Here is an 18461-nt window from a genome sequence, read left to right on the forward strand (position 1 = left end):
GACTTCTTAGTACTGTCCCAGTAACCAGGATTGTCGCAATGAGAGATCCTAATTATAAACCACTGAACTTCAGATTATCTGGCAACCATTTCTATTTTTCAGGGAACAAAAGACTCTTTTTGGAATTTTACCTTTGAACACACTTTACTACAGTTCAATGACAACTATCTCTCCACAGTAGCATAAAAGGTAACCCTTACTTACTTATAGTGTAGCTTTAGAGAGCAGGGGCTGCTGGGTTGATTGTTTTTCTACATACAGAACAGCAGGGAAGCATCTTGGCTTTCCTGTAACCTCTACACTGAAATCCTGTGCCAACCATCTTGCTACTGTCTTAGAGAGATTTTCAATTTATCCCTGAAGCACAAGAAGAAGTTTGAAGGGTCACAGGAAGCAATGGCCCTCTTTTACGGATCTGTCATTGAGAGTGTTGTGCTGTTTCCCATCACTGTGTGAGATGGCAACACTTCTGCCCAGGACACGGAACAGGTAGAGAGGGCAGTGTATATCGCCTCTAAAACTCCCCTTCCCTTTGTGGATTCATTCTCCATCTCTAGACTGAAACACAAAGCTCTAAAGATGCTCGCCGGCTGCTTCCACCCTGCCCAGCCTTTGTTTACCTTTCTCCTCTCTGGTAGTGCTTAGGTCTGTTAAAATAAGGTGCACAGCTTCTGTAACAGCACCTGCCCAGAGGCTTTGAGATGTGTGAATACAGTTATATAATGTAGGTTAAATGAATACATTATTACTGGAGTATGTAAGGACAGTATATGATGTGGGAATGTTATTATTGGTTTTATGTTTGTACTGTCCTATATTGTACTGATGTCTTTTGCTTGCATGAGCTGACCAAACCAGACTCGATGCAAAATTCAGGAAGTTGTTATGGAAATAGAAGTGTTGAACTTGAGAAACTGTACAGCAACACAGTACAAGCAACAACACAGACTTAGCATAAAATTACATGAGAAAATATTCAAACAAAAGCCAGTTTCAGTCTATTTTTGTTCCTGAGGAATAAAGCCAGCTGTTGGTTATTTGTTATCAACGAGGCTCTTTAAGGCCTTTACCTTCAATAAAGCCCAAATCCCAACAGAAATTTCTCATGTGCCTTGCTGGAGAGCAGGCCCAGTTTTCTCAGCAATGACCCATGACTGAGATTCATGGGTTCTTCCAGGTGTCCCGTATATCATCTGGCCTATGTGTACCATCTGTGGTATTAAAATACACACTCTCAATTTCAGTATTTTTTTGTTTGGTTTCTCTGTTGCTCTAAAGGCAGATAAAGGTGTCAAGTTAGAGGTTGGTTTCAGCAGTTTCACTTCCTGCACAGACTGATGGGTCTGATTCTCATGCTAAGTGGACAGTTAATCAAGTTCACAGAGAAACATTCAGAGTCAAGATGTTACAGCCTCCCTCTCGTTTGTCTATGAGGGTCTGGGTGTGTCCTGAGAGAGACCCCTGCTGTTCCCAGACTGGGCTGCAGAGAGGCAATTAACTCTCTCTAACAAATCTCATATTTTGCAGAGAAGATAAAAACAGTCATCCGCCTGCTCCAAAGCGTGTCGTTCTCCCTAAAAAAACCTCCTGGAGACACTTAATCATATTTCAGGTCTTCTCCCACAGCAATCTCTTTTGGCAAGGAACAGTAATGTCATGAAGTCCTGTTCATCGACCACAAAAGCCTGCCTCACTGGTCTAAGGTTGACTCTTTAATTTATTTGTCTTCCAAACGTGTCTTTATCTGGATGACAGGTGCAGAGATTCTTGTGATTCCTGTGCCAGCTATGTCTTTAGGACTGTGCTGTTTTCTTTGTTATGACTTCTCCATGGTAAGCACACACAACCTCTCCCTTTACAGGATCATTGTTGATTAGAAGACATCTCCAGATTCAAAGTGTTTGAAAAACCAATGAATAAAACCTTTCTCCCCAACTTAACGTAAATGGTTTCTACAATAAAACCATTGGTTGAACCGATAAAAAAAATCTTTTTCTCATTTTAGTTAACAATGACGAAATGCTAGCGAATAAAATCCACAGTGACCGTGATGAAGACTAAATTGCTTTGCATTTTTATTTGAGTGAATTAGGATGAGTCAAAATGACCTGTTTGACTAAAACTCAAACGGAAATTAATTTCATCACATTAAGTTGGCAGTTTGCGCATTTACTTTCTGTCTGGCCAACAGCAGGCTGGCTGTGTTGGGAATAATCCCAGAGCTGTGCAGTGCCTCAGGGCTACTGCTGTGTGAGAATCTCCAGTATCGGGGTATGCTGTTCTCTCTCCTCTTCTCCCTTGTTGAGTTGTAGTTCTTTCCATTCGGTCTGCTCCACACCCCACGTCATGAATCCCTATTGTGTGTTAACTGATTGCTACGCAGATAGACAATGAGATGTGTACACTGTTAATTAGATTAAAGATTCAAATCAGAGCACCTTGATTCGAGAAAATAAAAGGCAAGGAGACAAAAGAAATGCCTGTGGTTCTTCATGCTTTCAGCTGGAAGAAAAAGATTTGGAGCCTGAGATACTTCATATACGACGAGCAAACCAAGAAAAACTCTTGTAAAATATTACTGAAGATAAAGAAACAGAATGTGGCTAACATTATAAGTTGAAAAACGTCAACAAATCTGAAGGGGCATAAGAAGCACAGAATCCAGACACTTTTGCACCAAAACAGTTTACATTGTAGCAAGACAACAAATTAAACATTCAGAATTAAGCAAGAATGAAAATATTTTAGTTTTATTCATTTTCATTCATTCATTTATTCATTTCATTTTATGTCTGGGTTAGATTTTAATGTGTAAGATGTTAATTAAAATGTGAGAGCTGGTTGAACACACCATGAGTGCTACATTTCAGCTTCATGATGGCGCTCTGTCAGAAATGTGATTTTTGTTCATATGTTATTTATAAATTGTTGAAGGGAGTCTATGAAATTAATTTTGTGTACTGTACATTTCACGTTATGTAATAGTCATCAGAAAAGACTTTTCTTTGTGTTTAGTCTATTTACTGTATATAGCTGGGTATTCAGCTAACCAAGAAAATATTATTGTGGCACCAACATCTTACAGCGTGTTCCTCCATTCCGTCTTATTTCTTCAGAAGAGTGTAGGTGGAGTGGAAGCGCTGAGACACACTGAAGCACAGTCTGTCACTGTTAGCATGATGTATATAAGATGATATTCTTATTTTTTCAGAAGAGTGTGTGTTAGCATGATGTATATAATGACTGAGATTCTCCATATATGTAATATGTCACCATGTACCTTCTTCCAAGTCTCATGTAGATCACAGCTCTTGCTCACACAGGTTTATTAAAATATTCACACCTGCTCACACCTGAAGAAGGCTTCACAGACGAAATAATGTGTTTTCTCTCTTCTCTTTTCAGCATGGAATAAACCTATTACTTGTTCCTTTATTAAAATACTCTCATTATTGTTTTAGTTTTGTTTTCACCGTGGCGCTAAAGACAGATAAATGTGTCTCGTGGAATCTAATTTCAGGTTGGAGGTTAGTTTCAGTAGTTTCCCTTCCTGCACAGACTGATGGGGCTGATTGACATGCTAAGTGGACAGTTAATCAAGTCCACAGAGAGACATTCAGAGTCAGGATGTTATAGCCTCCATCTCCTGTGTCTGTGAGGGTCTGGGTGTAACCTGAGACAGACACCTGCTGCTCTCAGACTGGGGGACAGAGAGGCAGTTAATTCTCTCTGTAAAATCTCCAATTTAACTAGAGATCATTAAAATATTCCTTTGCACTCTTACTTCTTCCTACATTTTTTTGGTAATTGGGTAATTGGACTGTTCCCAAAGATGGGTTGGTTGGTAGTACAAATTACTACTGGGAAGAACACAATTTATGATGTCTTAACATTAAGATTGTTCTTTTCTTTCTTGTAGGATTAAGAATAATTATGTTTTGTCGTTCAGAACGTCTCTGTTCTGTAAGTTTTGAGTGTAGTGAGTAAAACTCTTCCCGCTGTATTGACTGTACAACCATATGGGAACCACACAATGAAGGGCATCAGGACCAGGCAATAACAGCACTTCTAAATTAATTGTATTTAAGAGAAATATACAAATATAATCCTTTTCTAGTGATGTGTGCTAATATGAAAGCCATTATTTTCCATGACCTGGTTAGTTGATCTGGTTAGTTAGATTGAATAAAAGGCTGGGCTTGGAGGAGGGGAGGAGACTGCGGGGGTGGAGCAGCCGAACGGATTTCTTTTGATAAGCCACATCTCTCTACTCACTAGAGACACCAATTCCATTTGAGACACAAGTCACTGGATGAGCTCTTCGGCATTTCTACTGTTGGCTGCATTTTCGATTTCTCCTCTATTTTAGCGGTAGAAAAAACCCGAAGATCTGGATTTTCTATCATTAACATCTGAGTTCAGCTTCTGCAATCAATATTGCCGACAAAAGGTAAGAAATCGTATTTAAACATCATATATGCTTATACAGGCCAACGACACTACTACCATCTTAACAAGTAATTTATGTGGGTTAATGGTGACGAAGGCCAATCTAAAATCCAAACAAAGCAAGGAGCAGAAATATGGTTCTTCCAAGTGCTGGGGTGTCAAGTGGAGAGCCAGGTTAAGAGCATCCTCAGCAGACCTGATGGCCCGAGAGGCAGACCGGTAAGGATCCAACAGGGGAGATGGGCACAGCTGGAGGTGCTTAAGCACCAGATGCTCAAAGCCATTCATAGCCTTCGAGCTCAGAGCAGTTGGTCTGGCCTGTAGCCATTAGGGCATGATTTTTTTGAAGATTCGGGACCAGGAATTAGAGTGGACACTCTGAAACTGTGAAGTATCATCAAATCCGGTGAACACAGGAGCTACAGATGCAGCCATTCAAAATGCGCGGGCGATACCGCATTATTTTCCGGTATGCTGTACGCAGTCTACCGCAAGTTACCGGTAAATACCGCAAGTTACCGGTAAATACCGCTAGCAAAATAATAGTATCCGGAATTTCCGCAAGGTGGAGCTAATAAAGCTCAACCTCTCATGTTTGAGCTGTAGCCATCAAAGTCTTTAACGAAGATATTAATAATAGTATTAATAATAAATGACCTTGGACAAGCTGTAAACTCAAAGTATTGCCCTGGTCCACATTCTTTTTTTCATTGACCGTCTTTGTAAAAGTAACACCACAGCATTTCGCAATCACGCATTTTTTTCCAATCATGCAAAGTACAGTAATTTTTGAGAATCGATTCACCATGCCTTACACATGCTCATAAAAGAGATTGATTTAGGAACATAAACATATTACCGTATGCAAACTGTACTGTATACAGTATGTATATGTATATTTAATGTCTTAACTGTGCCCGTTTAAGTATTGACTATTCATATCTAATTTTACCACTGAAGGGAAATCTTAGTAGCTGAGCATAAAAAGAATAGGAGCATACTGCAACGCGTGTGAAGGCCATAAACGATATTAATTTTGGAACATAAACATACAGTATATGGCTGGTCTCGGTACTTTAAAGAAAACATACACGAAACATGGTTTCATTATGACCAGAATCTGTCTTGAGATATTTTTAACTTGATTTACAGTATTTGAGAGGTATGTCTTAACACCGATACTACAGTGCTTAAGTACTGCTCACGTATATGTTTCTAGGTTTATATTATGCATTTCATACGGTCAAATTACTTTTGAGCAACTAATAAGAAGCGCGAAACGGTATGCGTTTTAGTTTCGTTTCGTGCTGGGACTGTGCTGTTAGTTTCCTGACTCCCATGTCACATGGTCTGTGATTGAAACCCGTAATACCGGTTTAATTCGTCACAGCCAGCACTCCGGTTGTAAAGTAGAAGCAGGCGAGATTTCCAGCGAAAAACACCTCCCCCTTCTTCAGGTGTGAGGGTCTTCTGCTCAGAATGAAACGCTAAAATGTAATGTAGGCTCTGAATGGGTTCAATTGTGATTTGGGCTTGATTAAGGTCGCTGCCTTTCATCTAAAACCCTACTTGAATCCTTCTAAACTAAAAATCAGTGTTTGTGAGTTCTAAATAAAGAGGTATCCAGGTAACAGTGAAACGGGCGGACAGTCTGGGGAGATCGCCCGTTTTCCATGTAAATAGTTCCCTGGTTCCGCACCCCTTGGTGTTTCTCTCGCTCTCTCTCGGGTCACCTGATCATTAGCTCGAAAGATTTGAGTGCTTTGTGTATATTCTAATGGTAGTGGGGGCAGGGTGTGTGGGAACAGGTTTGGTTGAAATTGCATTGGAGATCTATGTTCTTCACACCTGAAACATTTTCTCTGAAAGCATTTTCTTCGCAGTTTAACCGATCTTGTTACAGCATGTTACAGTTTACTATTATTAACCATATTAATTTTAAGTGCTTAATGTAAAATCTTGTAAAAATATATTTTCATTGTTCAAATATACATTAAGTCTGACTATCATATAATAAGTTAAATACAAAACTAAAGAAAAAATAGGGTTAAATATAATTCAAAATATTTTGCTAACAATGTTAACTGTTTATGAATAATAAAATGTATTAGCTAAGGAGTAGGATGGCACAGTTGTTAGTATGTTTTTTGTTTTGTTTCTTTTTCATAAATACAACAGTAGTACCTGATGTCTCAGTGGCTTTCAAAATTAAATTATGCATGCAAACCTGTGAACTAGAAAGATAACTAAGATATCCATCCATTTCTAATGGTGGCAAAGTGGTTAGCATTGCTATCTTGCAGCACTGGGGTCCTAGGTTCAATTCCTGCCATCCTGTGTGTGTGGGGTTTACATGTTCTCTCTGGGTTACATGGTTTTTCTCCATATGTGTGATATGACTCCCTCTCGCACTCCAAAACATACTGGTAAGTTAATTGGTTTATGGGAAAACTGGCCCTGGTGTGTGTGTGTTTGTGTCTGTCTGTCCTGTGATGGACTGGCGCTATGTCCAGGGTGTATTCTGCCTTGTGTCCGTTGCTTACTGGGATAGGCTCCAAATCCTCTGTACTGGATAAAGAGATTAGAAATGGAAGTAAAGGCACTGTGTGGATGGAACTATACACAGTGTTAGAAACCCACTATGAAATGGCAGCATCTCACTGAGAATAAAATATTTTATACTGCTGGCTTAAGGAAACAGCCTTTCCACCTCTCTTGCACATCAGTATCCATACCTAGTTATTTAAACAACTTGCCTCTAATTATAAACATCTTAATATGCTGGCTCTGTGGATCCGCATCAGCTATGTTTGCCCATTCCTTCAATTCATGTGCATCCAACACACAGTTCAATGCCAGCAACTACACATAATCTAAAATACAATCCTTATTTCAGTATCTATGTAAACATATAGTCTGTTAACTTCATCATCTTCATCAAAAGTATGCCTAACCCCATTAGGAAGTGTTCTTGTTATAAGTGTATTCCTCAGCTTTCCCCAAACTATCTTCTTCTTGCCAACATCTCTAGTCTTTTATCCTGCAATAACTCAGCCAACACTTAAATCTCCAAAAGCTGCTTGTGTTAATTTCTTTAAATCACAAATATCATGTGTAAATACTGGCCATGTAATACTCTGCATTGTGGAATAATAGTTTATTTTAAAGGGAACTAGAGAAACTAAGAACTAGAGAAATCTAGTTTTTTTCTAGAATTAATAAATGCACATCCTGTTCACTGGGGAAATTAAATCCACACTAAGCAATCTTCAATATGTTCAGAATATGACAGCAAGAATCCTATCAGGGATGCATTACACCTGTTTTCAAGTCCTTGCACTGGTTACCTATCAGATTTCGAGTCAACTTCAAAATCCTTATCCTCCTTATATACTGTCCTACAACTGTTATTATTGATCTCCGAATTATTGTACTTGACATGACTTCATTCAGCCTTTCCTGAACGTCTATGACAGGCAGAGAGAGTGCTGTTTCTGGTGCGATCTTTTACAGCTGACATTTCACTGTTTTAAACGAACAAGAAATTAGATTGCTCATAAATCACTTATTCTATATAAACACAGCGTAATTGCCCTCTGAAAATCTTCTTTTTCTTGTTCGTTTTAGAGACCTTGATTGAAACTGATTTTAGATGTCAGAAAGGATTAATTTTCTCTGTATTTCCTACATTGCTTTGTCGAGATTTTAACTTTATATCTAACTTTATATCTAGGCTCAGATTTCAACTATAAATCGTACAGTAATTAATAGCAGTAAATACTGATGTTTATACATAAAAAAGTCATGCCTTGGAGTATAGACCCCCAAAGGAATGCCATAGACTCAAACTGCAAAATAAACACATACAGAAAGAAAGTATTTGTATTGTAATTGCAAATCCTGGTACTGTATGAGTGATTGGTATGACTTTCCTCATTACAAATCTCTTATTAGAATTTAAATTTCTCTGTAACTCCAGGTCGGAACAGAGAAAATGTAACTGCCTTAAGGAGTTTACGATTATGAAAAATAGAAGGATAAGCATGATACGTATGTCTTCTGTCATGTTACTGAGCACCAAATCTTATTGAGAATATGAATCCATTTAAGGTTTATACCATTAAAGTAACGGTTTATTCCATGCTGAAAATGTTTGTACCAGACTTTTTTGAGGCCTGTTTAATTGTGTCTGAAGTCTGATGTTGTAAATTTTATTGTTAAAAAGATCCATGAAAATGTCACTACTAAAGTTAGCTGGTACTGTTGGTACTGTAAGTGGCAAGTAGAGCTCATATTTTAGATTTTGTGTAGTTGCTAGCGTTGAACTGTGTGTTGGATGCACATGAATTGAAGGAATGGGCAAACATAGCTGATAAGGATCCACAGAGCCAGCATATTAAGATGTTTATAATTAGAGGCAATTTGTTTAAATAACTAGGTATGGATACTGATGTGCAAGAGAGGTGGAAAGGCTGTTTCCTTAAGCCAGCAGTATAAAATGTTTTATTCTCAGTGAGATGCTGCCATTTCATAGTGGGTTTCTAACACTGTGTATAGTTCCATCCACACAGTGCCTTTACTTCCATCCATTTCTAATCTCTTTATCCAGTACAGAGGATTTGGAGCCTATCCCAGTAAGCGACGGACACAAGGCAGAATACACCCTGGACATAGCGCCAGTCCATCACAGGACAGACAGACACAAACACACACACACCAAGGCCAGTTTAAATCTAACCTCAGAACCTTTCTTTTCAGAAGACTTAGTGTCTGTATCTGCTTCATTTTCTAATTTTGGTAGCACCTCTAACTGCTTGTCTTTCTTATATGCATTTACTTTGTAATCTGTGGTCCTTTTATCTGTTTTTACATCTACTGTATTGCTTTGAGATGCCACCTTTAATGGTGATATATCAAATAAAGTTTTTTATTATTGTTATAGGGAAACATGATCAGATTGTCCCTGGTTCAGAAAAAAAGATCTAAAGTATACTAGTTTGTCACTCTTCTAATTCCCTTTGCTAAATGACTTTTCATACTAATCTGATCAATCTAACTGCCAGTTTTCTGTGCTTTCTCTATCCTGCTAGATTTGCAATTATTCTGAAAATTTTCATCTTGAAATAACTCATTTCTAAATACCTTTTTCACTGTTAACATCTTGCAGCAACTCTGCGACAAAATATACACTCTGACAGTTCATCCTGCTACCAACATTAAATAGAACAAATCTTAAGATTTCTATATTTATGTCTTTATTTAGTGGTTTCATTAGTGACAAAGGCTAAACTTTCTTGGAAAAATGTCTTTTATGTGTTGTGGAAAAAACTGACTTGCTTTAACAAAATATGTTTACAAATCCTTTCACCTGGCATTTTCGTAGTTAGAAATTATGGAACGCTCTGTTAAAAGCAAGGGAGTTTTTATGTCCGTTGCAGTTCTTTTGAATATAACATGAATATATATCGTTATTAATTTCTTGAGATACGCGATTCCATATTATATTCCCTTTTAATCAAATTCTAAAAGTATGCTTGTTGACTCCGGTATCGTGTTAGTTAAAGACTTCGATGCTTAAAATGTTTAGGGAGAAATGGAATACTGGTGTGTATTTTTTTCTTTAAAGTACCAAGACCAGCCATATACTGTATGTTTATGTTCCAAAATTAATATCGTTTATGGCCTTCACACGCGTTGCAGTATGCTCCTATTCTTTTTATGCTCAGGCACTAAGTAAAAGGAGATGCTTCATATTGCTTGACTAATTTTAAAAACTAAGTTAGAAATGCAGACGCTCCCTCGGTGCGCTGCTCTGGTGCGCCGGCTCTTACACAGTGCCTGTCTGCCGTAAGCGTTACAATATACATACCCAACACTGCTTGTACCCATCTGTCATGCAAATAAAACACCTTGAATTGAATTGAATTGAGGGGAGAAGGGGGGGATACTAAAGCCAATACTGGCTCAATGGGCTTTGACGTGCTAATGCGTTGGTTTAACAGTCCGGGTGTGGCAGGCTTCCAATGTCAACTCGATTGGAAGACAATGAACGTATTTTAGCCCTAAATGAATTAATAGCAAACATGGTTTACATAAAATACATTTTTCCAAGAAAGTTTATAATAATACGATCTATAGTTGAAATCTGAGCCTACTTTAAAAATAAAGGAAAAGCATTTTCAGAGAGCAATCACGCTGTGTTTATGTAGAAAAAGCGATTAGGTATATGAGCAATCTAATTACCTAATCGCTTAAAACGCTATATAAAATAAAGTTTATTTAGAGATGAATGATCAATGTGGTAGTTTAAATAATGTGAGTCAGGAAACTAACACAGCGCCACCGGATTTAATAACGCAATAAAAACGCTATAAAATATTGTGACACAGTACAGCACAGTACAATAATACTGACCATGACTTTAGAAGCATAAATTACCTTACACTCAATTTAAACACAAGCTGTCTTTCTGTATGAACCTCTAAGCTGGTTCATACAGAAAATGTAGAAATGCATTAGCCTGATTATGATTAAAAACACATAATTAAACACGCGTTTGCGATTTAAATCAGAACACGATTTAAATCAATATAAATGTTTATATTGTAACGCATACTGTCCAGCCTCCATTTCTCTATAAAAATTTACTGTTGCACACACACACACAATAGAAGCAGGAACCGCTGTCAGAAGGGAAGATATGTTCAAAATATCGCAAATATCGATCATGTTGCGATATTTTGAAATATAAAAGTCAACTGATTGTCCATAATATCGCTTACCTATTTTTTCGAAGAAATGTTTGTTAAAATAAAAGTTCAGCACCAGTTGGATTCGAACACACAACCTGCCAGTTGGTAGTCACGCACCTAGACCAGTAGGCTACAAGAGAGCTCGCATGATCAGGCAGGCGAAACAGCCCTACACAGCCCTGCCGCAGTACACGGATATAATCATACCGTTATTAAATTCTTTAGATACGCGATTCCATATTATATTCCCTTTTAATCAAATTCTAAAAGTATGCTTGTTGACTCCAGTATCACATTAGTTAAAGACTTCGAAGCTTACAATGTTTAGGGAGAAATGGAATACCGGTGTGTATTTTTTTCTTTAAAGTACCAAGACCAGCTATATACTGTATGTTTACGTTCCAAAATTAATATTGTTTATGGCCTTCACACGCGTTACAGTATGCTCCTATTCTTTTTATGCTCAGCTACTAAGATTTCCCTTCAGTGGTAAAATTCAATATCTACAACGGGCACAGTAAAGACGTTTACAGTAAGTCTTTCTACGACAGACCAACGGACCACGAGTGCCCCTGTCGGTCAACCAATCACGCACCGCGGTATCCCGTGTCATCATACCTGCGGTATCTGTACCGCGGTGTCTGTACCGCGCACTTTGAATGGCTGCATCTGTAGGTGGTCTGCACAGTGACATATTGTCTAGAGCCCTTCAATCAAGTTTCTCAAAGAGCGCATCAAACTGATTACATTTACCTGGGAGGCTGGAGCCTTTGACCAGTTTTTTGTTTCATAGTTGGTCATTTTTTTCTTTTTCTCCAGTCTGATTTCTGCTTGTTTTCATCCAATTGCTCTTCCAGCTTTGTAATGTGGCTTCTCTTTGCTTTCTTCACTGCTGAGCACAGTTCACACTTGTCAGAGATATATTCAGTTCAGTCAGCCATGATAAAAGACCTGTCCTCAATTCTTTTGAGAACCTAGGATTCTTATTGCCATATATCTTAACTGTTTTGTGGGTATGCATACATCTTCACAGAAGCTCATGGAAGATATAACAGTGTCAGTATATTGAATAAGGAAAGTGGACAGTTAATCAAGTCCACAGAGAGACATTCAGAGTCAGGATGTCAGGAGTCAGCCTCCATCTCCTGTGTCTGTGAGGGTCTGGGTGTAACCTGAGACAGACACCTGCTGTTCTCAGACTGGGGGACAGATAGGCAGTTAATTCTCTCTGTAAAATCTCCAATTTAACTAGAGGTCATTTAAATATTCCTTTGCACTCTTACTTCTTCCTAAATTTTTTTGGTAATTGGGTAATTGGACTGTGGGTATGCATACATCTTCACAGAAGCTTATGGAAAATATAACAGTGTCAGTATATTGAATAAGGAAAGTGGAAGCGGAGCTAAATATGTCCCAATGATCTTACTGATTTTAGTTTTGACGTGATATAAGATTAAAACTTTAAGACTTCCTAACTCTGATTGTTAAGAGACTGTTTCCCACATTCTCTGTTTATTGGAATATTTAAAATGGCACTAAGAGTTCATTTAAATATGAATATTATACAGTTATCTTTTAATGTGTTATTGTTCAGAACATCTCTGAAAAAGTACTTACAGAACAAATGTAAAACTCATTTCTTTCTGATGCGATGGCAGCCATAGTGTGCCAGAATACTCACCACACCAGCTCTCAGTGGGGAGAAGAACAGTGTGATGAAGCCAATTCATAAATAGGGATTATTACAAGGCCATGATTGGTAAAGGCCAATGAGAAATTTAGCCAGGATGCTTGGGTAACACCACAGGGGGTCAGGACCCAACAGGTCGGTTTTACATCTCATCCGAAAGACAGCACCTTTCTACGGTACAGTTTCTCTATCACTATACTGGGGCATTAAGACCCACACAGACTGCAGGGTGAGCGCTCCCTGCTGGTCCCACTAACACCTCTTCCAGCAGCCTTACTTTACTTACCTTTCTTTTTCCCAGGAGGTCTCCCATCCAGGTACTGACAAGGCTCACACCTGCTTAGCTTCAGTGGGTTGCTAGTTGTGAGTTGCAGGGTGGTATGGTTGCTGGCAATTAGATGAGAACCTAAGGGAATTGTTTTAGCTAATTCATTTTGACTTCCCCTGATATTAATAATGTTGACTTCATTCTTCATATATCTTTTGAAAAGGAAAATTCCCTCAGTCCTTTACATCTGAAGACGTCTGGGGACAGATCTCAAATGGCTTCAGTTGGAACATCCACCAAGTAAGAGTTCATTGTTGTTTTATTTCAGAATCACGTACCTATCTGATAAAATGCAATTAGGGAGAAAGCTTAATTAGGAAAATGTAGGCCTTCTCTTGTTTCTATAGACAAACATTTTTCTATGTTGTCTTAGGAAACCCAGCAGGATTCCCCTGGTGTGCAAGATGTGCCTGAGGACATTTGACCAGCTTCCTGCTCACTTGAAGAGGGCGTGTATGAAGCAAGCCACACCAGAGGAGATCAGGATGGCCTCTCGCCAGGCCAGGAAGGACTTGATGAGTCACCTGAGGAAAGGGCGTGTTGTGGATTACGAGAGCATAGAGCTATTGTTTGACAAGGCAAATAGGAACCTAGCTGTGAGACTGGTGGAGTCCATGGGCTGTTTCGTACGGGGGAGACCTGAAGACAAACCAGCAAGGTGAGAGATTAAATTTTGACATTTCTTCATTGTATTTTCAAAGGCTTTTTTGAAACCGGTTATCTCGGTTAGTATTTTATGTAATGGTACTTTTACAGTTCCAGATGCCCTGAGGAAGCGCCTGCTGTCCAGCAGAAAGAGCTGCCGCAGGCTCCTCCAAAGACTGAGGAGGACGAGGAAGATGAAGGGGAACATGGGAGCTCTGAAGAACTGGAGCAGCAGTAAGACTTTCCTTTCATGTTTCCAGATTGATTAATAATTCCACTGGCTCTCTTACGTATGAAATCATTCTATGATTAGTGTCCTATATCCCTACAGGACCCCAGTAGTTAAGAGTTATCAGCAGGCTCTCCGGAAGAGAGTGGCCCGGGCTGGACTATACAGAAAACACACTCTGGATGCTCCTCTCCTGGCTGGGTTTAAACAGTACCTTATCCAGGACCTGGGTGTGGTAAACTGCTCTCAGGAGGTAGGTATTAAAAACTGGGCAGAGGCTCACAAAGTACATATTTTAACTCATCCGCACAGAATTTACCCATCTGAGATTGTGCCTGTCCTAAAAATAAACCCTAAAAACATTTTTTTTAGATAGACAACGTTTCCAGATTCCTGTTTTTTATGGATCCGTCTAAAGCATCCTTGATGTTTGTGAAGGACATTCCCAAAACGCGCAAATTTTTTTACCAACTGAGGATGACTGGACTGTCTCACCAAACCATTGCTAATTACATCAAAAACATCAACCGGTTCCTGCGCTACATCCTGAATGCCACCAACCTAAGACAGGAGGATCCCAGCCTGGCTAACGTCATCATCATCTTCCAAAGCATCCTGAAGGACATTCAGCAGAAAAACAGCAAGGATGTCTCACAGGAAGTCATCAGAAAGAGGTATTTTCCATTTGGAACTCTGATTCCAGTTGGTTTCCGGTTCCAGTACATGACGGGAATTGACGTTGATGGTACTACTCCTTCTGCCACAGATACAGACAGCTGCAGAGTCCTGGGCCGAGCGCCAGTGACTGCTGGAAGGTGCTGAGGGCTGCAAAGAGAGATGTGGAGCGGATACTGGAGAAGACGCACACTTCTGAAGACATCACCATGCCTGAGCAGCTTCTTGTGCTGTATTACCTGCAGGCCATTCTCCAGCTGAAGCATCTGCAGCACCCATGGGTGGTAAAGAATATGACAGTAAGCATGACAGTCATGCATATTTCAGTTGTTTGGCCAAATTCTAACAATGAAACAATGATCTGACGTTCATAAAGAGACAGAATAACAGTGCTGGTCGGGGCTCATCGCTGTCATTTAGGTGGCCTTTGCAGGGAGACCTGCTGTGCCAGTGATCCTGGACTGGAGGGAAGGGTGAGGGAGAAGATGCTCTCAGCTCTGTGTTCAGTCAGAGAGATTGGACAGCGGAAGTGTGAGAGTGGAATTTGATTTCCACCCCAGCTTCTCTTCAGTAACTTCATATGGAACAAGAGTTAGTGAATGGCAAACATCAAGTTCAAACAGCCTCAGCGGCACTAAATCGTAATCATTCTTGATGACACCGCCTCGTGTTATATGTAAGCCCCTTCTCTCTTTCCCATTTATCTCTCTTCCACCTCTCGGCACCTCTCTTCCACACCATCCCCTACTTGTGAGTCCTCATTGGGATCCCAGCCGCCTCGCCCTACAGAACCTTAGCACCCAGCCAAGTGGGTCAGACTGACTGATTGAAACACTCAACACTCTCCATACACTTCATTGCTGGGTGCTGCTGTTGCTACTGTAAAATGATCATTGGCAGTTTTGAATCAGATATTATTTATTGAATTGCTTGTGATTTCAGGTCCAGGAATGGATGCAGAGAAAGAATTTTGTGTCACAAAGAGGACGAAAACTGGCGATAATAGCAGTGACAAAGCACACAACCTCCTCACAGCAGCTGGCATGCTTTGCCCTGAATGAAGAAGAGGAACATGTAAGTCAAAGTTACGTTGATATACTCTCTCCAGTTCATTGCCAACATCTGTCTTCGGCATTCAACAATAGTTGAAAAGTACAATAACTGCATTTTGTCTGTTTTTTCAGATGTTTCACCTTTACTTCACTAAACTACGCTGTACTGCCACTGACAGCATCTGTGGAACAGAGACTGAACATTTTTTCATTTCTTCTGTGGGGGAGCCAATTTATAGTCCTTCCAATGACCTGCGAAGACTGCATGAGAAGTAAACCAAATCACAAAGTTGTTTTAATGTATTAATTGAACTGTCTGTGGCTTGGAAACAATCATACACTGTGTGTATGTGTTTGTTTTGTAGATACCACCTCTCACTCATCACCAGCCAGGCTGCCAGGAGTGCATTTGAGACGGCCACAAAGAGGCTCACAGATGCACAGAAGAGCATTGTGGCGGATTATCTGGCCCACTCAGATGGTACTGCAGAGAAACACTATAGGATACTGACACAAGACAACATCTGCTCAGCCATTGAAGTCATTGAAGGTGTTGCAGAGGAGGGAGCTCAGTAAGTGTCACCATGTTCTGAATAGACGACAAAATATTCTTGTGTCAAAAACAGCAATTACTTCATGCTTTTGAAACATCAAGAGAGCAATCGCCAGTCAGTGCTGCAGGATGCACATCTGCTGTGTAACTGGAAGAGAAAACACCACTTTCAGTTCTTTTCAGCCAATGTGTTACAGAGATTATTGTGATCTAATATTCGTTTTTACATCAGATCAACACCAAAATCCGCTGTGGCAGCTGCAGGATCTGGAAATCCGAAGATGGATGATGCCACAGCCTTCCAGGAGCTGACACGGGAGTTTCCAGTGTTGTTAGATGGGCAGCTTCCCAGAAAGAAAGAGCGCCTGAGACTGACTGGAAGTCATGACCGACACTGTTACGACAGGTGGAGATCAGATCAGAGGAAGATGAGACTGCAGAACATTATTGGTAAGTTTACGTATCAATTATTTTCACAGAGAAACAGACAAAGAAAGTGAATTTGGAATCAATTCTGAGGGTTTCTGTTCTGGTTTTCATTCCAGACCATTACGCTAGACGGTTACCAACGGAAGGCCAGGTGACCCGCTATTTTCAAAAGATGAGCTGGACTGCAAATACACCAAAAGCGTCTGAAGTGCTTGAGAAGTGGAAGCCCAACACAGGTGCACAACCAAATGAAAGGCAAATTAAAAAGATGGTAAAGCGTCAAACCTGGAGAGGCCTGACTATCACTGACGATCCAGTGAAGGGGAAGAAGGTTGTGACTTCCAGGCGTTTCCAGAAGGCAGAGGTGGTGTGTGATTACCATGGCGAGGTCATCACAAAGACAGCTGCAGAAGCCCTAATGGCACATATGGCAGAGGGAGAAATGAGATGTCTTTTCTTTTTTGACGGACCTGCACAAAAAATGTGCATTGATGCTTTTGAAGAACACTGCGCTTGCCACCCGGATAAGGAGACGATCGGAAGGCGGATAAATTCCTCTAAGAAAAAAGATAACATCAGGGCTGTCAGAGAGTCATTCATAATCAACGGACAGCCCGTCATGACAATTCTGTTTATAGCGAAGAGGGACATTGCTGAGGGAGAAGAGCTCCTCTTTGATTACAGAGTTTCGAGGAAATCATTTCAGGGTGAAGGACAGGCTCTAGAGTGGCTGGATAACTGACCAGTTCCCGAAAATACTTTGTAAGTATGAAGAACATATCTTCTTTTAGCTATTAAAGATGGTGTCTTCTTGTGACTTGAAATCCATCTCATTATTGCTTGTGTCATTGTTTTGAAGAAGACATGTCTCATTCTCCAACAGCTAGGGCACCAGGAGGGGATAAGAGACAGACAAGTAGATATATGGAGCTCAGAAGAGCATAGAGGCTGATTAGCCACCCCACACAAATATTCCCAAGACAAAACACTACGAGACATCTGTCCAGCTCTCGTTCTTATTGAAAGTTTTGGAATGAAGAGGTCTAATTGTCACCACTTTTGAAAAACTGTTGACTTTATCAGAATGTTTCAAAGAAACACTCCATTAAAACACTTAAAAGTTTTCCAATAATTTCATGATGAGTGGAGCAATGCAAATAATCTTTTTCAGTGTAAGAAATCTGCTTTTGGGTCACTTTAAATTGAACAAACTCTCAAATCTTTTTGAGATGATGTGTTACAGCCCTTAACCCCAGTGTGCAGAAGTTGTCGAAACGTGTTTTCCAGCAGAAATAAACACGTTTTGGAAACTTTGGTCACCCCCATGTAACTTATGGGGCAGGAACAACACACTTTTCAAAACGTGTTTTTCAGCCGAAATAAACGCCTTTTTTCAAACTTTGGAATCCCAGTGTAACTGCCTGGCTAAGAAGAGCACACTGAGTCAGCCCTTAACCCTAGTGTGCAGAAGTTGTCAAAACTTGTTTTTCAGCAGAAATAAACACGTTTTGGAAACTTTGGTCACCCCCATGTAACTTATGGGGCAGGAACAGCACACTTTTCAAAACGTGTTTTTCATCCTAAATAATCGCGTTTTTTCAAACTTTGGAATCCCAGTGTAACTGCCTGGCTAAGAAGAGCGCACTGAGTCAGCCCTTA

The 18461-nt window shown here is 39.9% G+C and overlaps 1 protein-coding gene across 1 annotated transcript; it reads left to right on the forward strand.

Annotated features, from left to right (window-relative positions):
* The first annotated feature begins 13433 nt into the window (after window positions 1-13433).
* LOC148818815 (uncharacterized) lies at window positions 13434-17544 on the forward strand. The gene is made up of 11 exons (XM_088935293.1): window positions 13434-13459; window positions 13593-13877; window positions 13976-14098; window positions 14178-14346; window positions 14466-14767; window positions 14860-15067; window positions 15711-15842; window positions 15953-16092; window positions 16186-16392; window positions 16606-16823; window positions 16919-17544. Exons 1-11 carry the CDS (start codon window positions 13434-13436, stop codon window positions 17542-17544), a joined length of 2436 nt encoding a protein of 811 aa, XP_088791419.1.
* Window positions 17545-18461: the final 917 nt, after the last annotated feature.

The sequence above is a fragment of the Atractosteus spatula genome, chromosome 17, assembly GCF_055471065.1.
Source record: "Atractosteus spatula isolate fAtrSpa1 chromosome 17, fAtrSpa1.hap1, whole genome shotgun sequence".
Classification (NCBI taxonomy): Eukaryota; Metazoa; Chordata; class Actinopteri; order Semionotiformes; family Lepisosteidae; genus Atractosteus; species Atractosteus spatula.